The 25,233-nt window shown below is 39.4% G+C and overlaps 1 protein-coding gene across 3 annotated transcripts in view; it reads right to left on the reverse strand.

Annotated features, from left to right (window-relative positions):
* Nucleotides 1-1,553: 1,553 nt before the first annotated feature.
* Nucleotides 1,554-25,233, reverse strand: part of SIPA1L2 (signal induced proliferation associated 1 like 2) — a 249,998-nt gene continuing 226,318 nt past the window's right edge. For all 3 annotated transcript variants that reach the window (XM_072647498.1, XM_072647496.1, XM_072647497.1), the window contains 5 exons: nt 16,262-16,393; nt 7,448-7,501; nt 6,720-6,843; nt 4,119-4,200; nt 1,554-2,888 (listed from right to left, as the gene is read on the reverse strand). In XM_072647498.1, coding sequence (XP_072503599.1) covers nt 2,742-2,888; nt 4,119-4,200; nt 6,720-6,843; nt 7,448-7,501; nt 16,262-16,393 — 539 coding nt within the window. In that variant the 3' untranslated portion in view covers nt 1,554-2,741. The remainder of the gene's footprint in view (nt 2,889-4,118; nt 4,201-6,719; nt 6,844-7,447; nt 7,502-16,261; nt 16,394-25,233) is intronic.

Raw genomic sequence — 25,233 nt, forward strand, 5'->3', positions numbered from 1 at the left:
ATGCCAAAGGGGTTCATTAGCCCCATTCACATTTGTTTCATAAAAAAACAAAATCCCCACCAAAATGGCTCTGTGCAGATTTCAGGCAGTGTGAGCTATCGTGAATGAAAACCAGACATCAGCTTATACTCGGAAACAGATGTTAACAGCTGTATTAATGCTCTGATTACTCAGATCTCAAGAGTAAGTAAAGTTTTTGACTTTAAAAATAAATTCTGAAAGAAAGGTGGTGAGGATCTGGCGTCCTTTTTAGATGACTGGCAGGGTGGGGGTTGTGCAATGTTTGGAACCCAAATGTAGGAATGTGATCTTCTGGGGCAGCTGTGCCCAATCCATTTAGAACTCAATACGTTGTTTCGCAGTGTGCATCCAAGTCCCGTGATAATGGGGCAAGAAGCTGGTCCTATGGAGTTGCTTGGATGTCAGTGGTCAGGAAGTATATGGTGTTTATGCCATGGACTTTGGTAAATCATTTACCATTCCCTTACCTGAGGACCACAAATGGATATTTCTCCCTTCCTTTTCTCTACATAGACCTTGAGGATAGTTGTAAGACCCAGTAGCTTTCTCTAATTAGGCCAGTTAAGTGCTTTTGGTTCCCCAGAGCGTGTGTTTTCTGTCAGCTCTGACCACATCAGAGATAATAATAATAGCTAGAATTTATACAGCTCTTTCATGTTTGCAAAGTAATATTCAAATCTCATTTTGTTCTCACAAAAGGCCTGGAAAGTGGTTGATATTGTCATCCCCATTTTACAAATGAGGAAACTGAGGCACAGAGAGGTTAAGTGACTTGCCTGGAGTCATGCAGCTCGGAACTGTCTCAGGTCATATTTGAACTCAGATTTTCCTGACTCCAAGTCTAGGGCTCTACCCACTGCACCACCTTTTTCATGTTGAAACTTCAAAGTGCTTTTTAATCTTGCTCTAGGCTTTTCCTGATTTCCCCCAAATGTTCCTCTGCTGAAATTACCTTATATTTGCTTTCTCTATATGTCTCTATTTATCTGACCACATGCTACCTAAGCTCTTTGAGGACACAGGCTGTCTTCATTTCTGCACTGGTATTCCCAGTGCGAGGCAGATGGGAAGCACACAGATGCTTTTTCATTCATTTGTTCATTTATTCACTCATTCATTCATGCACTCATTCATGCAAAAACTTGATTTTCTCAGGATTGAGGAGATACAATTAGGCAACAGGCTTCTCTGAGTCATCCCAGGACCAAGAACATTAGATCTTGCAGCAACACTGCCTCTGTAGGTACGTCTCAGATGACAAAACTAGTGATCTTATGGATCCTGCAATAATCTCCTTAAGTCACTTCAACCTATTTATCTCAGTTTCTTCATCTGTCAAATGAGCTGAAGAAGGAAATGGCCACCCACTCTAGTATCTTTGCCAAGAAAACTCTGAATGGGGTCACGAAGAGTTGGATGCGACTGAAATGACACCACTACCACCCCCACAACAGATAAGATATCTGAGGAACAGACAATTGTGGCTCAAACAGAAAAATCAGAAAGTCAGAGTCCTCACCCACTTGGGTAAATTCATTTTTTGATTTTTTAAACATTTATTAAAAAAGCAAAAGGTATGTTCCTCTCAAATAAAACAATTAAAAATGGTAAAGCAGTAACAAACAAATTGTATACTAGCAGCATCCAACTGTTAGAATTTTCTCTCAACTTCTCAAGTCTTCTTAGCAAGTTCAGTGATTTTCAAGCTTACTGCTAACTGCCCTCATTATCATAGTGCAGATAAAATCAAACTTTATAAAATTAACATTTTAAGGTTAAATAAGCTTAAATAAGGATGTTAAATACAAGACACTTGATCAAAGCTTCTGTACAAAGATAAACAAATTTTGGCATTGGACAAGGGAATCTCACTGGCTCACACCATAAGTGAGCTTTTCATAAGGAAGTGGTATGTGGTACTTGTCTTTGTCCCCCCAGTGAAGCAACTATACAAAAGTGAGCTAAGAGCTGAAGCGCACTACCCAGTGAGCCATTTACAAGGCATGTGTAGCTTAAAAAAAAAGATCAAAACACTGTTAATATTCAGGCACCGTTTGTTCCTGCAAATAAATAAATCTCTAATGTAACTGCATCCAACCTAGCGTTAAACACATCAGTGCTAACTTCTGATTTTTCAACACAGCTTTTGTGACTATTCACTATACTTCCATTCTTATTGCTATGACAATGTGATTGTGGAAATTGAACTACTGTACAGCCAAAAAAATAGAGCACCTTTTAACTTTAAAGTATATGTCTGGTTATTTGTTTTTAATCTTTATCTTACAAGACTGAAGCCCAAGTTACTGTAGATTGCTTTACCTTCTCCACCAGGTCATCTGAAATCTAGCAAATCAAACCTAACTGTTGTCCCTCTTGAGGTAAGCCCAAGCACCGTTTATTAGTAAATTTAAATGAGAGGTCTAAACTGACATCGGGAATTACATTCATCTTCAAGCCAGGAATTACATTCACCTCCACACTCACGTCTGCTGCTTTCTGTTGTGCTAAGATGGCTACCATGAACGAGGTCCATCCCTGCCCCCCCCCACCCCCACGCCCACCCCCATCCCCAAACCTTGCCTGGATGAATGGTGTTGGACAGAGCGGAAATAGCGCAAACATCTAAAAACTGATTGTAAGCACAGTTAAAAATCAGATTTTTGCTGCTTCAAATGGACAGGAGCGCCAATAGCGGTTCCCGGCTAGATATCTGCAAGTTAAGATTTCTTGTCGATGGTATTGAAGAACCATTCCGTGAACTTTCTCAGTTGAGCTGCTGCTGTTTGGGACTCTTCCTGCAGCCTCATGTTGTCCTGTCTCAAGTGCTGAACTTGGGCCTGGAGAACGGCCTTGTCCTGTTTTTCCTGTTGGCGGTAGAAAAGCAATCAAATGAGCTGCAACAGCCTACAAGCCCAATACCCTGCCATGGAGATTGTGTTTGGGATGGATTACAGACCAAGGATTCATCTTTGAAACTTCTGCCCACACGCAGCCTGCCTGTTCCTGAAGCCATACCAGCAATCAAGAAGGAAGGGGGAAAGCCATTCTGTTTCCTATAGTCTACTTTGTCTAGAGGAGTGGGGAGATATTTACGTATTTCAACTGTTCTAAAAATATTCAATTTTTGCTAAATTCCTTCAGGAGTAAAATGAGACTGTAATTAGCAGATTAAAAGACATACAATCTTAAAAGTGGACAAGACTTTTTATAATGTGAACTATTTAAACCTACAAAACTGGTAGCGATATAATTAGGAGGATACAATAGCTGGACATTTTGTATACCTTGTCTTCATAATGACCTTACTAAACGCATATACACACACGTGCACGTGGCTAAAATATTCAGAATTTCAGAAGCTTCACCTCTAACCCTTTAAAAGCTGGTGTGTCACCAGACCCAAAGTGCCAACTGGAAACATTCCTTTTTAATATAGGAGACAGATTAAGTCTTGACCTGGGATGAAGGACCTGGGGAGGTGGGGACAAGATGTGGAGACACCAACGGGTTCAAACCATTACCAAAAGAAATGAGTTCTAAGTCTAATGTTAACATTTCCTTTATACTGCACACAGGGTGAAGCCTGAGGTAGAAGTGTTGAGGGTCTCAAAGATGCCAGCTGAGCATTCCCAGGCCCCTTGGCAAGCACCAGTCTATCTCCTGCCAGCTGACAAAAAGCAATCTCAATAAATATTTGTTGAATTGAGATACTGGACGGGTTGAAAGGGTTGGCTCGTGGGCTGTTATACTTATTGTCTTATGGAGGGACCTTGGCTAAACTCAAGGCTTATATCCCTATTTGGAGTCAAAGCCCCTAAGATTTAACCTCTATCTCCCTAAAGAGAGATACTAGATGCCGTCTCCTTATACCACCCCCAGAAATCTGCCCACCTCCAAGAAAAAAATCTTAGTGTTGTGGTACAACTTGGATATTTATCACTGCTAAGGAAAAAAAGGGTTGCAGGAAAATCTAAATACTGATTAATCCAATCCATGAAATACTTATTTAGCATATGGCATCCACACTATGCCATACATGTATTACAATCAACATCTCTGGGGATAACATGGGAGCTGGCAAGAGACTGTTTTACCTTCCGGAGGTCAGTCTGAAGTTGTCGAAGAATCAGTTCTAGCTGATTAACTTTTCCAGTCAAAGTTGATGGAGAACGCTCCCTATCAAATGATACAATAGAGTAAGGAAGGATGAAGTAAAATGTAAATATTCCATCACTATTTTTTCTTTTCTTTTAAGCTTAGCTGAAAATAATTTATGTGATCATAGCCCAGGTCAAAAAGAAAGAAAAAAAGTTATTTTAAGCTAACCAGGCTGCTAAAGAAGAAACAGTAATGTTACTATTTTCTCCCCCTAACACTGTGCCCTGAGTTTCTATCTACAAAAGAAGCATCCATATTTTTTCCAGGTAGCATGTGTTTGGGAAGAAAGCTGAGAGCTCAGTCAACTCTCAGCAGACTTAGAGGGGCCACTGAAACTAGCCCTCTTTTTTTACAGAGGAAAACACTGAGGTACACAGAGGTGATTGATGTGATCTGCCCAGGGACCCAAAGCTATTCAGTGTCTGAGATGGGATTTGAACGCAGACCTTCCTGCCTCCAAGTCCAGTCCCCTCTCCATTATGCCAGTAAGGTTTCTCTTCCAAAGGATTTAAAGCAACACATTGCTAGACAACTGGTTAAAAGAAAAAAAAAAAAAGCTGTCCTAGGAACCAGACCATGGACTTAGCTCTTCTGACTCATCTTCTTCCATAGGAATACTCTGAGGAGTGAGTAAATAAAAAAAAAATGCATATTCAACTTGCCAGTGGCTCAAGTTCCCAGGAGACAGTATTAGGAGGGAGTGATGATAGCTGTCTTCCAGTATTTGAAAGACTGTCAAGTGGAAGAGGAGCCAGGATGATTCTTTTCACCCCCGGAGGGCAGAAGCAGGACCAAGGGCTAGAGGATGCAAATTAGAACTGCCCAGGAGTGAAATGGGTTTGCCTCAGGAAGCAGTGGGTCCCTCTCACTAGGATGTTTGCTTATTTATTTATTTAACCTGACCAGGGATGATGTCAAAGGATTCCCGTCTGGATGAGAGTCTGAGAAGATGACTTTCAGGTGAGTGTGGGGTAAGGAGGAAATGGATTTTCCAAATGCCACAAACAAGGCTGGGGAAATGGGGAGGCTGGCTCTCCCCTCACAGAACAGATTACACATTGTGGAGTCATTAGTCAGGATCACAGGCTCAGGGCTATGGGGGGAAACGCAGCCCTGGCTGGATTTGCCTGCTTAGCAGCGGAAGCAGATGGAGAGCTGGCAAGTGAATGACTGAGAACGGCAAGGTGTTCCTGCCTGGCGCTAGGACAGTGATGTAGGTGGCAGACTTTGACTCTCAATGACGTCACTTCTCTCTGTCATTGAAGTTCTTCCCTTCTAAGAGAGGCTACCAGAAGCTTCATTCTCTCTACAAGTCTGTGTCTCAGCAGGAAGCAGGCCTGCTACCAGGTGAGGCAGGGAGGAAGCATGCTACGTGCCTTGAACTGTGCTAAGCATTTTTGCAAATATAATCTCATTGGATCCTCAGGACAACCCTATGAAGTAAATGCTGTTGCTATTATGTTATTCCCTTTTTAACTGATGAAGCAGAGGAAAACAGGTGACTTCCCTAACCCATCTGAAAAGTCATAATGGCAGGTGCTGGGTTAGCCTAATTTGGCCTCTTATTTGGGTTCTTAATGCCAGGAAAATGGTTATCTGTATGAAAACCATCCCCTTGTCTGGACTGAAGTGCTTCATGTCAATTCACAAGGAAAATTAATGGCTGGCAAAGGGATCCCAGACACCTCCTGGATCATGGACTCTCAGCTGTTTACACGGGAGCCCAGTGGTAGATTCTGAAGTCTTTACAAGGGAATTTTTGAGCCAGGTGTTACTGAGATGTTCTGTTCCTAAAATCTACCTGAAGTCTGTTGCTGGAGAGAGGATCTCATGTTCCAATGGGATGGGAGCAGGGGTGTATTCCAAACATTTAATAATTGGTTAGGGGGGTGGCACATTTTAAAGTTTAATCTGCATTATTAACATTTTATCCGCCACTTTCTTAAGTTTAGACAAAAAATAATACAATCAATAATAATAATAAAATAAGGATAAATATAGTAATAAAATAAGAAAATCAGGCTCTGGCTTGTAACATTTGTTGATTTCTGAAAAGCTGGTTATGAAAATTTTAAAACTGGCTCTCATGAACCTGGATGGCAGAATACCCAGTCTTGGTGTCTACTCCCCTGCTTTACTAAGGGACTTTACTGTCAGCACTGTCCTCTTCCTTTCGAAGTATCCTGTGTATTATTTTGTAAATAAAAATTAGCTCTTCTTTATGAAAAGACTTGAGGACTCTTATTTTGAATGAAAAACTTTCCTTGCTCTCGTAGAATTTTTAAAAGAAGAAAATAAATTTACACCCAATGCTCTTTTTTTTTTTAGGCTACTGCTTTTTGAAGGGGATGTTCAATATTTCCTTTAAGAAGGTGAGGAGAAAACCAGCTGGGTTTACTTTAATAAAAAATATACTATCATGACTTCTAAACCAAAACAAAAATTGACCAACAATATAATAAAAAGGTATGGTTTGTTTCTGTCCCCTCTCCTCTCCTCTTCCACCTAGTCCCTATTACCAACAAAAGGTTACTTACCCATCTGTGTCCATGAAATCTTTCCCATTGGTTGGGTCTACACATAAAGATAACTCTTGGGTTCCCTCCAGGCCCTGCATATGTTGCATATCTGTCAGGGTGCAGAAGGATGCTACTCTCTGATCTAGAAAGGGAAAGCACATACACACACACACACACATAGCTTTTAATTAGCTGCAATTAGATTAGGTAACATTTCCTACTGAAAATGAATGCACAGGCTAAAGTTCAAAGAGTTGGCCTTAAAAAAAAATAAAGCCCACAAACTAGTTCTGGTTAAAACCTGTTTTGGTTTTAACCAGGCAAGCCATCACACATCCTGAAAACATCACGGTTGGTTGTCTTTGCCAGCCAGGGCAGCATATACGTATCAGAGCTATGAGGACAGGGCTATTGTAGCCATAATACTTTCTTAAATCCTAAGTGCCCAAAGTGTTCAATTTTTCATGGAATGTGTCTGTTTGCTAATTTGTTCATGCTAATTTAAAAACTAGGAGATTGGTCTTCTTAAAAATGCCTCATCCCCCTCCCCTTCCCTGAAAAAACAAATAAAAACCAAAAACCAAACCAATTGGAAAGACTATTTGAGCCACAAATGACAGGGCTCACCTTCCCTTTTGCTTCCCCAACCCTCAGAGCTCAGATAACCATGCAGACGTGCAGACATAAGCAATATAAAGGAAATTTTACAAAACATCATGAGCCAACGATCAAACCCAAACCATCACCTAGATAGGCCGTGTGGTGACAGACCAGACCAAGCTCTTCATCTGAGTCAAGACCTGAAATAAGATTTAGAATTTTCCTATGAACAAGATCTCTCTAAACTCGAGAATCTCTGGAGCCCATATGAGGCTCAAATAATTGTCACATCAAATGTAAATCGTTCTCATTAAAAAAAAAAAAAAATTCCAAGAAGCCCTCAGTGGTTGTAAAGCCAATTATTATGTCATGCTAACCATGGTAGTTTTATATTCCACATTTTGTACCTGGATGCTCTGCTCTAGACACAATGGCACACCACATACACACATAAAATTAAGTGTGAACACACAACACACTTTAAGGCTTATTTAAATGACTCACTTGGACATCTCACTCTATCAACACAGAAATGAGGATGACTGAGAGACAAGCTGTGTGATCCAAATACTAAAATTTTAAAGGAATATCAAAGTGAATGGGATTTCCAACATTTAATAACTATAACTGCTTTAATACTCTAATTTGATCACAAAGCCCAAATGGCACCGACAAGTTGTAAGACACCAACTCACACAGAAGCTAAGGTACATGGAGGAATATGATAAATATGACAACGGAGACTGGCACACCTCACCTAATGAGGACATTCATGGAAAGAGCCTACCTTGCGGACACTGGAATAGCACATATGAAATGGGATAAAGGAATATTTAGACTCATGCGGGGATTCTGGAATAGTATGCAGAAAAGACTTTACTTACATGAAGAAGCAGGGGAAAAAAGGCAGACCAGCTACTTAAGCCATTTTCGTTTTCTCTCTGATAGTGCTTTTTCTTTGAGTCACACACACACACACACACACACACACACACACACACACACACACACACACTTTTACACTGGATTCAGGGAGTAGACAGCAGGTGTATTTATGCTGTTGCAAACTTTCTTAGGTGATTTGATTAATGGCCAAGAAAAGATATTTGGTTGCATGTCAGTGGTTCTCTGCTCTTAATTTATTCCCATTCTACTTTCCTCCCTGGCTGCTGAATGAGCACTCCTAATGAGACCTCTGGCTTATTGGGTTTATGGAGGGTCACCAACTTTGAGTTAATTAAAATGGATGGCAATGTCCAAGGGTGCTTGTAGGCTGTGTGGCAAACCATGGACTCCAAAGCTGCTAATGCAGTGATGTGAACCCAGCAGGCAGGCATACGTGCCTGCCGACCAACAAAAAGTTGTGCAAAGGGCAGGCAGAATCATTAACTAAACAACAGATTTTCAAATAAAGTGTGATTTCCTTCTTGCTAAAAATGGCTTTCTAAAACCAGAACCCCACGTCCACCTTGGATATCACACAAAGCCGTAATATAAGAGTAGCTACTTTTATACACTGATTTCTTTGGAAAAAAGAAAATTGTGTTTTGTGGTTTCTAACTTGATACTGGAAGCCACTAGGCTTTAATAGATCAGAGAATGATATCTATTGGTGAATAATAAATATACTATGTCTGTAATCACCATGGTAAAATCTGATTCTTTTATAATACGATGATCATAAAGCTGAGATTATTCTATCATCACCAAATGTATTTTACATTTCAGAATGAATATAAATGAGGAGAAAAGGAAATGGTATCTAGCAGAATGTGTGAATAAAGATGATTCTTAGGCCAATGTACTTCACTGCAATATATGGAATTTTTTTTTAAAAAGCATTTGATTAAATCACTCATGTTTTCGGCATCTCAAGAATGAAAGGAGGCCCTTTTATTTGGGGTGTTTAAGAGATGTCCTAAAAGGGAAAACTTTGTGCTTGAAATGAAGACATTCAAAAAAAAAAAGCAAGAGACAGTCAAAAAGGGAAGACAACCCACTGAACTCCTAACACTTGGGCCAAGATGGGCCCCCCCAAACTGGGGCAGTCCCTGAACCCCCTTTTAATAGGGCCAGGGCTAACACGTCCAAATTTGGCATCTTTCATTCTGGGGACAGTGGGGTAGAGAAGGGACAAGAAGGGTATATGGCCATGGGTACTGCATGTGTATTTAGGACTCAAGGGATCATAATAGGATCAAAGGGTTAAAGGTAGTGCTTGAAGAGACCCTAGAAGTTGACTCATCCAACCTCTTCCTTTTACAAATAAAGCAGCTGCACTTCAGAGAGGTTGAGTAATTCATAGGATGTACTAAGTGGCAGACGCAGAGTTCGAATCCAGGTCTCTAGCCTCAATCCTAAATTTTTCAACATACATCACACTATTTCCCATGATTCAAAGTATGTGACCAAAAAGGAGTAAAAAAGGTTTTATCTCCTTTGCACTGTATATTTGTAACTTAGTCAATAGAGAGGTTTCCTGGTGACAAACTAAAATTCAAACTGTTAATTCCTTGAGGAAAACCAGGACCTTTATGGATAAAAAAAACAGATCCAGAAAGATTACATTCCATTTTTCCGTTGGGGGATTATGAGATTTTGGAAGAGAATTTGACTTTGGATGTGTCAGACTTGGTAAGTTAAAATGACAAGAAGATGTCTTACTTGATGAAGGGATAGAGCAAGTCTTTCATTGATACAGGGAATTCCTCAGTAAATAAAGTCTCTCCACCAATGCAGATCAGCACCTTCTCTGTAATTTATATATTTAGAGACTATCGAGGGTCCTGAGAGAAACCTAGCTAGGATGGGCCAGAGGCAGAAACCTGAACCCAGCTCTCTATCTGCTAATATACTTTCTGTCTACCAAGCTGCCTTTGATGAGGGGAATATTTAACATAGACAGCAACTTCTAAATAACTTTTTAAAAACAATGAGTCTACTTTATCCTCAGACTCTAGTGGCTACAGGATACCTCATGGGTTCTGTGTATGATGACCATTGTTTAGCAACATCTGACACTCACCTTCAGGAATGTCAAATGTATAGGGCAAGCCAAAAAACACAGGTGTGAGGTATGATCTTAATTCACAAGGTCACTATCATTAGAGATGCAGCCATTCAATGAAAGTACAAATAATGATCTGATCTGCCGCCTGCTCTACTCTTGCATGGATTGACTATCAAAGAGCCATCCAAGCCAATGGCAGAAATTGGTTCAGTGTTGCAACAAATCCTTTAAAAGCATTTTTCTTCTTGAAAGCCTTTTAAGATGTATCATAATAATTCATTTATTATCACAAAGCACTCTGCCCACAGGAGGTACTTTTAATAAACGCTTACTGAACTGAATGGAAAATGGACTATTTTTAACAGAAAAGGATTTTTTTTAAAACAGAAAACTATCTATCTTCTTTCAACCTAGATTAGTTTCAGGTAAAAGCAAACAGATTGAACCAAAGGTAATGAAAAACAGTTTGTGTTCCCTTCTATTCCCACAAATGGAGCATTTTATGAATGTATGCACGAAGATTTACAAATCAAAGAAAAGATGGCTCCTTCTAGCCATATTTAGGAAACTTAACATATTAGTAAGGAGTACCATTGTCTGACCTTGATAAACAGGTCATAGCTGACATCAACAACTATTTAGAAAAGAATCAAGTGGAGTTTCTGAATCAAGAAGTTGATGCTGATGTGTGTGTGTGTGTGTGTGTGTGTGTGTGTGTGTGTGTATGCATATACACACATATATATATATATATATATATACACTCATTTCTGTCATTAGTCTTTTACAGTACTTCATGTCTGAAAAGTTATTATAAAGTGGGCATACTAATTTTGTTTTATGGACTATATAAGTCATGTGATGATATGTATGTGAATACATGTTTTCAAGATAAAATGCAAGAAAACTCAACTTTTTGGAGTATAGCTCTGTAAGTAAGAAAAAAAGTCCATTTAAATAGTTATGACAAAATCTGTACACTTTTGAATCATGAATCAAAAGCTTAGGCCTAACAGACACTGTTTTTAAGTCAGAGAAATATATAATACCTATCAGAAAGATTTCCACCGAAAATGGTAAAAACATTTTAAAAATTCTGCACTTAAAAAGAGGAATCTTGATGTATGCAGAAACTTTTATTTTTACAGAAGAAAAATTCTCCCATAATGACCAGAACCAGGCTACAGTGCCATTTCCTGGACATGCCCAAATCATACCGCCACTGTGTTGTCTTTCTGTCTTCCTACCATAGAATCCAAGTTCTCTGAAGTCTGGGATTTCTCTCCGTATGGCTAACACTTGGAGTGCCTGGTCGATACTGAGGTTCTTGGTAAATGCTTCATTCATTCATGTATGTCAGGTAAATAAAGCATTTGAACAAGTTTCAAAAAGTCTAACAACAGTTTTAGGAAGAAATCCATAGTTCTCTTTCCTAAACCTCTTACCAAGCTTCTATTTCTCATCTTTAACTAGATAAAATCATTTTAAAATAGCACAGAATCCACTTAAGGCAACTTCTTTCGTTCCCCTCCAGGATCTCTTGGACCAACTTGGATTCAGTCAGAGGGCCACACTTGAGGACCTAGAGGGGCCACAGGCCCCACCACCCACCCCAGGCTAGCCAATCCAGTCTCTTCTAAACATTCTCCTGTCTCCGCATCTTTGTGTGCCGGCTTTCTTACCTGCCTAGACTCTCAATTCTGTCTCTTGGAATTCCTTGCTTTATTTAAGACACAGCCCAAGTGACGCCTTGGGAAGGAAGTCTTTCCTCATTTCCCCAGCTGCTCCAGCTGGTTCCCAGTACTTTGTATGCATTTGTGGGTATCCACACCATCTCCCTTGACAGAATGGAAGCTTCCTGAAGTCAAGTTCTGTTTCACTTGCCTTTGTGTTCCCATCTCCTAACACATGACTGATATGAAAACTGGGGTAACAGCAAAACTAAAGACCCAACACTAATTTTTTTTTAATCATAAGATTTAGGTCTAGACCTTACAGGTCTATCTAGTGTAACCTCATTTTAGAGATGAGGAAAACAGAATGGTTATCTGAGATCTGAATCCCAAATTTCTGGCTACAAGTCCAGCAGTCTTTCTGTCATACAATGCTCTTTTCCAAATAGTTGACATTTTCCTATTTAGGAAATGTCACATGATATTTAGGATATGTCACATGAAAAAATATACGGTGCCCCAAATGCCTTCATACAGTTTTAAGCTTAGGAAAACAGGAAATAGGGTGTGGCATTTTCTGTATTCTCTTTAAAAATCAGATACTAACCAAACCATTAAGATACTTGTCAACATTCAGATTTGGACATATTTGAATCGGATGGAAATCAAGTGCTAAGGTATAATCTCAGATAAAATTGGTATTGAAAAAACTGATTACTCAAATATCCATAGTAACAAGGTCTCATCTGAATTTTCCTAAGAATATAGTCCTAAGCTGGCATGTCAACAATGATTTCATATCTAGTTTTAGCAGGTATCACTTTTGTCCACAGGCAGCAACATTTGATTTTTCCTTTAAATAATTATCTAATTTTTTTTTTAAATCAAGAGGCATTTGGTAGTATAGTGGATAGAGTATTGGACCTGAAGTCAGGAAGAATCATCTTTCTGCAGATATTTATGAGCTGTGTGACCTTGGACAGTCCCTTGTCACAAAGTCACAAATCACTTTGCCTCAGGTTCCTGATCTGTAAAATGAGCTGGTGAAGGAAAAGGTAAACCACACCAGTACGCTTGCCAGGAAAACCCCAAATGGGGTCACCAAGAGTCCTACATAATTGAAATGACTGAACCACAACAATTTACCATCAATTCCCATTAAGATAACCTGGAACTTGAGGAGTGTAAAAAGTAGATTGACCAATTCCTTTCCTCATAGCAAAAATAATCACACATGTTCTTCCCATTTGGAAAGCAATCCTCTTAGGGTTTTTAGCAACCTGGTAAGTATTCTTGTTCTTTCATTAACTTAAGGTCAACTCATAAACCACATTACAGCTCTACCTCAAACTCTTTGGTCTCCATTTTAGAGCAATGGAAAGAAACTTAAAGATCTAGTCCAATGCCCTCATTTTATAGATGAGGATACTTAGGTCTAGAGAAATTGACTCACAAAAAAATCTCAAAAAGAAGACATACTAGTATTAATAATACCACCATCATCACTAAGACTAAGGAGCTCCAATGCCAATTCATGACAGCTGTGATCCTAGGTTCTTAGAGGCTACGCCAGAAGAGTTCAATTTTGAGCAGGTCCTGCGCAAGTGTGAGCTAGAAAGGCTTCAAGTATATTCATGGTGATAGACTCCATGTTGTCTGTTATTCAAAGATCAGCCTCAATAGGCTGAGAAAGTCTCCATCAATAGACTCAGTCTAGGGCGTCTTACCTTTCCAGCTATGGCAATTCTCAAAATCATCCACTAAGATCAAGATCTAGCTCATTCCTAAAAAGATATTACTGTAGCTAGTTATCAAATCACTTCCCAAGGGTATTTGCATTTAAAAAATTAAAAATCTCAAAGAAAAAAAAGTAATGGTATCACTTCATACATATGTTGGAGGTTGGGGGAACATGATTTCTGGGCAGGAGCCTTCAACTCACACTCAGTATCTGAGCACAAGACCTATCCATGGGACTTGAGGAACAGGATTTGGGATCTCAGGCTCATAGATGTAGAGATGGAAAGAAACTTAATAGATCAGCTAGTCCAACTTCATTTGGTAGATGACAAAACTGAGGTCCAGAGAAGGCTGAATGATTTGTCCAAGGTCACTCAGGCATAAATGGCTGAGTCTGGATTTGAACCTGGGTCCTCTAACTCAAAAGCCCACACTTTCCCCACTTTACTACAGTCTTCTCTAGATGCACTGTCAAAAAAGCATCAAAAAAGACCCACGCTTTATACAAGATTCAAGAGTTTATACAGTAAAGTACTCCCCAGTGGATGATCCATGTGATCCTATTATCATTCAAACCTCTACTGAAGAGACAAACCCATTTTATGCTTCCAAGCACGTTCTCGTGGATACACACACACACACACACACACACACACACACACACACACACACACACACACAGCCTTTCACAGAGTAGATGCATAATATATAGTCATTGAATTAAATTTTTTGAATTTGCTTCCTAAATCAGCTTTGAATTGAGGTTGGCAAAGCAGTTCTGCCTTTCGTTGGTCTCCAACTTCTAGGATGCCACATGGAAAAGGTTATGGAAAGTAAGAGGACACACTCAAGTAAACAGGCCTCAAGTCCTAGGTCTTTTTGTCTGTTGTTGAAAAAACAATAAAGACCTTGTTTTTGATAATGCCAAAGTTCGGACCTCATGACAAGGCAGGCAGCTGCATCCTGAAGCTCTCAAGTAGGATGAGGACTTTGTAAGGCAGTGAACCAGGGAATTCAGGTAGGCTTACTCCTTCTATCATGGAAGTAGTTCCAGCCCACATCCACTCTGCAGGGGCTTCCCTTGCCCTACCTGTGCTACATCACAGCCTTGTCTGTCTTGAGTTAAAAGAGAGAAACTTTTGAATCATCAATACCAGATGATGAGGGTCAGGAGGGCTGTCATTCGGAACTCTGTGGAAAGTCTGCGAGGTTAAGCACTTTTAGTCTCACCTGAGATGGTTAAGAGACTCAATGTTTTCTCCAGAAATTTTGCATACTATGCCAATATTCCAAATTCACCCTTGGGGCCCGAGAAGCAATTTTAAACATCGTAGGCTAGTTGAACTGCAGTTAAAACACTATTATTTATAATCATAGAATCTAAAGCCTGGAAGACACCTTAGGGATTATTTAGTATAATCATCTTATTTTACAAATAAGGAAACTGAGGGTCTGAAATGTGAACTGATTTGCCTACGCAGTTACTGGTATCGCTAGGATAAGAACCTCAAGTCTCCTGATTCTAAGAGCACTGGGTCCTTCTTACCACTGTGGGCTGCTCCTCTGATACATCTCTAACTTCTGGGCCCTATGTTTAGAGCAGGTGCCCTGCTCTTCATATTTTAGAAGTCCTGATATCTTACTGAATGAGGGGAGGAGAGGCATGAAGAATAGGAATGGGATACAAATGAGATGAGGAGTTGGGCTGAATGGGTGGCATGGGTCCTTGGAGACTAACTTTGTTACCTACCCCTTCCTGGTGGAAATGCCAGAAAACGTGGTGATTTCCACTGGCTTAGGAATCTATCAAGTCGGTCCTTCAAGATCTGCTTGGAATCAGTCAGCAAACATTTATGAAGCACTACTCAAAGTGATGATCTGTGTGAGGCCCGGAGGGTATAAAAACAAGAATCTCTGCTTTCAAGGAGCCCTGGGCTCCATTCTCTTAAGAGGAACGAATGTCCAAGTCCTCACCAGTGGTTCTGTTCTTTCTTGTCATGTATTCCTACAAAAAGGCTATCAGCATTCTTTAAAAGATCCTCTATAGATCTTTCACCAACAGACATGAAATCAGAAGCCAAAGGAAGCATCTTATGTCACAATCACATTTTAGTGACGGAGAAATGTCTGAAATTCCCTGTCAATGTTTATCCTTCTTGACAAAAAGAAATAAAAAAGTTCCCTGCCTCACAAAAACAATAATCACAGGATGGATTTTATAAGAGACCTTAGGGACCATATAAGTCCAAAGCACTCAACTTTTCAGATGAGGAAAGTTAGGAACAGAAGAGGAAATGACTTGTCCAAGGTCATCTGGAATTGGATCCCTGGTCTTGAGCCTCATCCTAACACCCTTTCACTCTAATCTGCACAGGCTCCCTAAGGAAACAACACTGCACACAAGCTTTCCCTTCTGGGAACTAAAATACCCTGGACCTCATCTAGACAACACAAGAGCTTGATTCTAGGAAATGTACAGAAACACTCCAAGGCATTAAAATAAAAAGCAGCGATCTTTGGGCCGGTTTAGTCTTTACCTTCAAATGCCCGTGCAGCATCCACAAGGTTGGACCAATCTAACCCTGTGGCAGTGTCTGGGAGGGGCATCAGACCTGGATCAGTGAATTTGGACTTATCCGATAAGGACCCATCGGAGAGCCAGAACTCATCTAAACAAAAAACAAAACCACAGTGTCAGTGATGTCACAGAGAACTCTCCACGTCATTCCCTGAGGAAATTCACCTACAACAGACAACTTCTTTTCTTTCCCCTTAAAAGACACCTCCCTACCCTCATTACAAAAAATACAAAAGTATGAGCTGCTGATTAACCTAGGACACATTCAATTAAAAATAGACTCAAAAAGGTTGGGAAAAGCAGAAAACTGAGGGTTAACTAATTCGAGTGAAGTCACAGAAGAAATTACGGGAGAAAGGGCGTTAGCATTTAGACTATGTACAGTATCACCATTTAGCAATGATGTTTTTCCTTGGAACCATCTCCCTCTAAACACGACCAAGCCCAACTACAGACTACAAGATTCTAGTACCATTTTCTTTTTTTTTCTATCTTATTCTTTCAACACATAAGAAGCCTTGAAGGAAACATCTTCCACCATTGGTGATTTACAAAAGCCCTGTATCAAAGTCTACTGATCTAAGATGGAGATTCAAGCCAAGTTTGTATGAAATTAACCATGTTAATTTCATTTAATCATGTAAACGTTCACCTGTTCATTCATTCGTTCCTATAAATATAGAAGATAAGAGGACAATTTTATTGCTGAATTATGTACAAAAGAGGGAGACTGAAAGTTATTTACTATGTACAAAACTTGTGGTTTGCAAGATGCTTTCCTCCATTTGTCCTAAATCAAGTAGCTTGAGGATAACCAGTCATATCAGAAACACCTCCTATGAATAATACTTAATGATTTATCACTCTTCCTTTGTAGGAGTTGCAATTTCTTTAAAGATGATTCCACTGCTTGGTTTTTTATTACTCATAATGCTGAGTTCCATTTTTTTGGGAGCATTCTTTGGGTATTTTCTGGTAAACTTTGGAAGGCCTTCAACTGGACTTGCTTTTGCCTCATAATTGCCATGCCCACCCAAAAGAGTTACATGCAGATACTTGTGAATACATTTGACTAATTAGACCACTCAAAATAATGACCACCTGGCTGACTGAGCTTGCAATTAAGAAAACTCAGGGCATCATTAACAAACTACACCTGTAATTTCTGTACCCACAATTTTTGGGGAGATGAAAAATTCTGGCATCTGAACCAAGCTAGAGCATTTGGAAAATTGCCCTTACAAGAGCTTTATTAAAAGAGCAATGAACCTTTGGAAATGAGCTTTTATGTCATTTGTGTAAGGAGAGGCTGTTTGAGGCTAAAATTAACTTTTATCCTCATTCAAAAGTCACAGGCTCAGGTTTTCCTAACCTCTATCACATTTATATCTGAAAACTGTTAAAGGTAACTGTTAAACTCTTCACATTACGCTACCTTGCTAATCATCTTATTAACTTACTTGTTTCTGTCCTTGCTCCATTGGCCCCCATTTAGAGACAAATAACAAAGATGATATTTTTCTAGTGTGACCCTCCTGTCTCATTTTTTTCTGCTTTGACTGAAAAACCAATGTTCCAAGCAGAAGTTTCTAAAACAGCACATTCGTTTTTGTCCTTGGCTGGGTCAAAGAGGAGCTCAATGAAATAAGCAGCTGATTCCTACTTGCTGGGAATTGGGGGAAGGGAGAAAGCAGGAAAGAAGAGACACTTTGCTCTCACCCTTCAATGTGGGTATAGGAATGGTCAATCCCACTTGTGTACATGCTTACCCCTTTTGACAGGAGGGATCAGTGGAGTTGGGGCTGCCTGGTCCTTTCAGTTCTGGACCAAACAAACTCCTCTCTACCACATATCACATGTATATGTTTAGCTAAAATGCATGTCCACATACACACACACATACGACCAATAACAGAGAAACTGATACATGAAAAGGAGATTTGAAATGCTAATTTTTTGCCACTGATTGCTGTGCTGGATCATAGTGAAAGGTAGAATAAAGATGTTCATACAATTGTCTCTCTTCCCCCATTAGATTGCAGTCTCATTCAGGTTAAGTGAATGTCCCCACAAATAGTTTATTTTATTTTAAAATCTTCACTAAGAAATTCCAGGGTTCTCTTAAACTTAATTTTTTTTTTTTTTTTACTCAGGGGAAGCTTCTTTAGGTTAAAACCGTATTTGGTTACTTATGATGAGATCACAGAGTGGAAGGACTTAAAGAAAACTGCACCAAAGTAAGTTAATGATGGGACATAAAGAACACTGCCTAACAAGGCTATCAGTGGTGCTTTGGCTTTGTCATCAGTTATATCACCAGTAATTTGCAAAAACTGCATCATTGGCTAGCATTATAAAGGGCTCTAAGATCTCTCTAGGAGAGCTTTACAGACACTTTGGATCCTCACCATAGTTCTTTAAGGCAGAGACAAACTCAACTGTATGTAGCCTTTCCTGAGTTCCCAGTAGGAGGCTACCCTTCCAACTGCTTTCAGTCTCCAAGGGGCCTTAAGGAATGGTGAGAAACCATATCAAGTTTATGAGGGCCGTGATCCTCACTCCATAAATTTGTCTGCTTCCTCCCAGTTGTTGGCTGGGACATCTATTGAGGTACTGGTCACTGGGTAACCACTGTAGGGTCTGTCTTTTTCTTCAGTCTCGTTTCTCTGGGTCATTGTTAGAATTACAGATAAGGGTTTCCCACAACTTCTGGCACAGAGAGGTTTAGCGATCTGTCCCAGATCACACAGCCAGTATGTATCACAGGTGTAATTTGAACTCAGGTGTTCCCAGCTCTGATGCTGGCTCTCCATTTGCTAGGTCACAGCAGATACCCACTTAAATGAAGAAAACTGAGAACCAGAAAGCTTAAGAAAGTGCTTTGCTTCAAGTTATGAAACTTGTCACTAATAAATCCAGCAACAGAAGGCAATGCCAGTCTCCTGATTCTCAGATTTGTTCAAAGAGAGAGGAGAGGTGCTTATTATGTTTTGAAACTAAGTATTATGTGTTGTAAAAATCTTAACTCATTTGAGAATAGTTCAATAAGGCTAGCGGTAAATCTCCTTTGGTTACAGACAGATGGTCAGTCTTCTGACCATGGTGAATGCAGCATGAATGGGAACTTTGAGTCACCCTTACAACTTAGTGATGTAAGGTAAACAAAAATCCCAGATTTTCCCAGGAAAGTTCCAATTTCAAAAAATAAAAATAAAGTGTACTTTTTGAAAAATGAGTCCTTACAAAAGGATTATCCTGTGTTCTGATTTTTGGCTTGGAAAATTATTGCTTACTAGAAGCAAGGATATTTGACTGGACAGCCTAGAGTTCATAAGAACTAAGGAGGAGATTTGAAGTTCCCACAGAAAAATCAACAAAAGTTTGGTGACTGACCAAAGGCACCGGCACTTTGGAGACCCGAATGCCAAAGGAGCTCCAGAAGTACAGCCTGCCACCTGTTCAGGAAAATCATGACCTGATGCTTGGTGAGATGAGAAAAATGCTGACTCTAATGATTTATAATTCTGTACTTTGTAGGAGCTTTCGAATGGAGGAGTTCCTCCCTCACACCCCCCCAAGGAGATTGGTATGACTCCAGAAAATGGAAGAGTTAACTATTAAACCAGATAGTGGAGGAGAATGCAATCCCCTAACGTTGGAGGGGTCGTTTCCTCTTCTCTCCCTTGCCCATTGTTTCTTTTCATGTCTGGTCCGGCTCCAGCTTGGACTTCTGCTCAACAATTCACTGTTGTTGTTTTTTTAAGGAAACATTAGTGTTTGTGCAGGTCTGCCAGATCTCCTTCCCCACTCTCCTGCCCTGCTTCTTGGTATAATGACATCAAGTCTGTGGCTTCCTGCCTATTTACAGAAGTCCCCACACTCATATATCTTTATTAATTCCAATTTTATTATTATTAATATATTATTCTGATAACAAACACTGAGTAGCTTTCTTGATAGCATTTCCTGGTAGTCAGAGATGTCAAGTTTTATAATCACTCTCCAGAAACCACAGGATACTTATCACAGAGAAAATTAAGGACAGACAGAGGAGAGTGAGAAACTCCAGATTAAAAAAGAGAAATGACCCAAACAGCCCAATGCACTGGCATAAGCATTAGTGACATTTTTAGAAAGGCATGGCTGTTGTCCTCCCTGACACTAACCCTAAAGGGGGAAGGATCTATTCCAAAACAACCTCAGTATGGAGTTGTTTTTTTTTTAAATCGCCAGCATCTATCATCAGCAAACTTAAGTACAACTTTATTAAATCTATTTGTGTTTTTAACCAGAAACATCTCTCATTTGTAACAAACTCCTTAGGTTTACTAGCCTCTACATAAAGAGCATTTTTAAAAAAATTTCCTCTTTCAGAAGTGCCTTCAGAGGTTCTAGTGCTGCAGAATTTGTGAAACAAGTCTATCTTTCCTGCTAACTATGCTCTCTACGTGTCTTTGATCCTGTCTCCTCCATTCTGGTCTTTTTAAAAAAAACAAACTGAAAGAAGAGTATTCTTTTTTTTTACTCCTCATACAAAATAAAATATAATATAATCCCATTCAACTACTTAGATATAAGAGTACCGTTATTTTCCCAGTGTGCGGAATTTCCTTCCCACACATACACTTTTTATATCACCTGTACCTGATTTAGTTTTGAAACACAGTAAATCTCAATTCTCATTTTCGTGATTTCTTGTAAGTAGCCCATCATGGAATTTCCCTATTATAATCTATCCAGGATATAGAGCTTATGAGGAATAGACAAATACTGACCTAAATGAGACATAATGCAGAACACATTTCTGTGGATGGGTTGTGTCAAGAGTTTTTATTTCTTAAAAGTTATTCATAAACTGATCTGGCACATTTCAGTGACTTCAAAAAAGATGCATGAATTAAAAGTATGAACTTAACATGCCATTATAAATATAAAACTAATACCCAGGGTTCAAGAGATGAAAACAGTCTGAAGCAAATGAAAATTTGTGACTGTTAAAGTGTTCTTATTTCTTTAATCAAAGGCTATGTCTGTGAGGAGAATGAGTAGATGTAGGCACAGTACAGATCTTTCAGCCATTGCTGTGTGGGAAAACCCATTTATGAGTGGTTTGGCTTCTAACAGCTGGACTACCTGCCTCTGAAAAGGCTTCATTCGGTTACCGTAAGCTGTCTTATCCTCCTGATCCCCCTTACCTAGTGAAAGTAAGTGATTCCTGGGCATGTTGCTGTTCAGGAGTCTTAATATTCCACAGTGGATCATAGATTTAAAGCTGCAGAGGACTCTGATGGCCAACTAGTCTAGTGCCTTTACTTTTCAGATGAGCAAATTAAAGCCCCTAACAGTTACGTGATTTGTTCTAGATCACGTGGAGAGTAGATGGCAAAGCAAAATCATTTGAACCTCGGTTCTCTGACTCCAAGTTATCTTATCTATATCTGGTTTGTAAACAGTTATTTACATGTTGTCTCCCCCATTAGATCGTGAGCCCCTTGAGGGTAGGGATGGTTTTTTACTTTCTCTGTATCCCTAGCACTTAGCACAGATCCTGGGACAAAGTAGGTACAGAATAAATGCCCATTGGCTCTGACTTCAGATCTCTCACTCTTTCCATGACGCTGTCCTTCCTTCCAAGTATAGTCTAGGACGCTTGTAGGTTTGGCGATTGGAATTTCAACCAGCCCGTGCCAGAAAGTCTGATGGAACCAACCTTCAGAAGGGTTACATGAAGCTAAAACCTTTAGGGCAAGTGTGTTACCTAAGTATAAAATGCCAGATCCCCTTCCAGTCCCTGTTTGGAAACATATGCTAGGAATGCATCTTTGTAGACTTCTCCCATTTCAAAGTGTCTACTTGTTCCCAAAGGTCCTGACCTCTCAGGATCCTGTGCCATGGGCCTCTTCCAAGAATCTCTGCATGACCCATAACCGAGGAAAGCTCAGTGCCATTTAAACCTGCCTCAGTGGAGAGGAGACAGATTCTAGGAACCAGAAAGACTGTCGTGGCTGCAAGACAGAGCTATATACATCTTTAGTTGAATAAGTCAGGAACACATCAAGGGAATCTGGGGATGGGATTTGCCAAATCTTTTACAACACTCCTCGGTTTTCCCCTGGATGCATCTTGGCATTCTATGCTGCCAGATTGCCCACCAAAGGCAGACAAAAAGGTCTAGTTGGGTAAATTTTGATGAATTCTTTGTTTTGTTGCCATGCTAAGAAAAAGGAAATGAAGAAGGTACTTTATGATTCGGGACAGTGGCTAAGAATAGCAGTATTTTAGTGAAAAGTCTACTTCTCTGCATCTGTGCTTTGGAAACAATACAGCAGTATGAGAGTAGGGATGTAATAGCATATGGGTAATGATTTTATCACACACACAGACATACACACACACACACATATACGTAATTTAAGGCTTGCAAAAAAATTCCTCATATAAGCAATGGAAAGCTCACAGTAACTTAATCGTACCCAACAACTAAAAATGTCAGAGCCAAGATCTGAACCCAGGTCTTTGTGATTCTGACTCCAACACTCTTTCCACTACACCTGTAGCCTGCTGGCTGGTCTCCTTGCCTTAAGTCTCTCTCTACTACAGACCTGCTACTATTCAGATGTCAAATGACTTTCCTAAAACACAAGTGTGATCATTCACTGAATTCCCGTGTATTCGGGTCACTGCCATGAGCAAATAAAAAATCATTTGTTTAGTGTTCAAACACCTTTATACCTTGACTCCTTCCTATCTTTCCAGTCTTCCTACACATTACTTCTGAATACTGTTATGTACAATCGGGTGATACTGGCTCCTGGCTATCCCTTACAATGGACACTCCATTTTCCTTCCACCTGTGAGCATTTTCCTAGGCTTGTCCCCTATTCTGCAATTTTTGCCTTCCTTCAAGTCCCAAGTAAAATCTCATTTTCTATCAGAAGCCTTTCTCTATCCCCATTTAATGTTAGTGACTTCTCTGCCCATTATCTCCAATTTATTCTGTTTGTATCTCGTTTGTATGTGGCTATTTACAGGCTGTCTCCTCCCACTGGATTCTCAATTCCTCGAAAGGAGAGGTTGTCTTTTGCGTTCCTTTGTATCCCAGCACTTTTAGCATGGTGCCTGACAAACAAAAGGCACTTAATACATTCTCAACAACTGACTGACTAACCACACTGCTTCTCCCATCATGAAACAGTTATTATTAAAAAAACTGAAATATTACTCCAAAGCTTCAGGCAAATGATGAAACAAAGTAGCAGATCCAAGTTGCACATGTATTGTATTTGTTATACCAGAAATTGACCACCAGGCAATTAATTTCTTTTGGCCATGACAACTCATAAAATTTGGATATTAAAATGGCATATAGATAATATATAGTGGGGTTTAGGATCTGTGATAGTGGAGAGAATACCCTCCTGATGAAATAAAGAAATCTTTTTGAAATGCTAAAGGGCTGTGGTAAACTAAATGCAAGATGACATTAGCATTCATTTAAAAGCAAACTTCTTTGGTGAATATTAGAACACTTGACCCTCATTATGTACCTGACTTTATTGTGATCAAGGAACAGTTGCAAGTGTTATTTCCATTTACATAAATGAATCCTACAATATTTAGAATATTATGTCACTAAAAATAATAGATCAGGAAATTTGAAAGGGAGACAGGGATTGTTTTCAATTCAAGCTTAAAATAATAAGGATAGGCAGTATTTATCTGGTTGCTTTAAAGTTTTGCAAAGTGTTTTACATTTTGTCTCATCTGATCCATACAACAACCCTGAGAGGTGGGTGCTATTATTATCTACATTTTACAAATCAGGGAACTGAGGCAAACAGAGATCGACTGACTTGCCCAGGGTCATATAGCTAATTAGTGTCTGAAAGTTCTTTATGATTCCTGATTCAGTGCTCCATTGGCTACAACACCTACCTGCCTCAAAAACCAGTTTATCATTTCATTGGATCTAAGAGATTGGACACTAAATCAAAAAATACTAAAAGCCATGAAATGTAACTCTGATGAATACCTTCTTGATCATTCCCATACCTTTGTAAAACAGAAATAATTTTACCTAGGAAAAAGGTGGTGAAATTGATTAGCAAAGAAAATAATCTGGGAAAAAAAATTCAGAAGTCTGGCTTTTGGAACTGGTCCAAATCTTCAGAATCAAATAATTTTAGAAAAGAACCTTTGAGATAATCTAGTACAACTCCATAATCTTACAGATGAAGAAATGAAAGGCAAGAGAGGTTGAAGATCTTCCTCAGGGTCAAACTAGGATGCCAACCATTGTCATCTATTCTTTTTCATGTTACACCATGCATTTACTTTGGAGGATAAGCAAAGGGATGATTATGAGATCACTTTTCCCTTTTTTTCCTAATTATTTTCATAGTAAAGTTTTATATATTTTTTCCTTAGTTATAAAAGTTAAAGCATGATACAGAGTTCATCCTAAAGGTTCATTGTGGGCTGAACTTGACTTTTTTCAGTATTTCTAGTAGGTTTTTCAGCTAACCCAACTATGAACAGTGTACACATCACCACTTTGACAAAAAAATCTCTTTTGAGCATTTTTCATGTTTTCAAAGTAAATGTAATGATATTCACATTTCCATAGTTTTCTGATTTACAAGACATCTTTCTTACAACAATCTTGTCTGACAGATGAAACAAAATCTATCATTCCCACTTTAGAGATGAGGAAAATACTGGCTTGGAAAGATGAAAAAGCTTGTTCATGGCCCAATGGCTAATAAGTGGGATTTTGGTTCCCACTTAAGTCTCTTGACTTAAATTCAATACTTTTTACAATGCTATATTGTCTTTCTTGAGGCAGCTATGTGGTAGAACAGCAGATAGAGTGCTGGGCCTGGAGTAAGGAAAGCTTGAGTTCCAATCTGCCCTCAGATACTTAGGATCTTG

Source organism: Notamacropus eugenii, chromosome 2 (assembly GCF_028372415.1).
Source record: "Notamacropus eugenii isolate mMacEug1 chromosome 2, mMacEug1.pri_v2, whole genome shotgun sequence".
NCBI lineage: Eukaryota > Metazoa > Chordata > Mammalia > Diprotodontia > Macropodidae > Notamacropus > Notamacropus eugenii.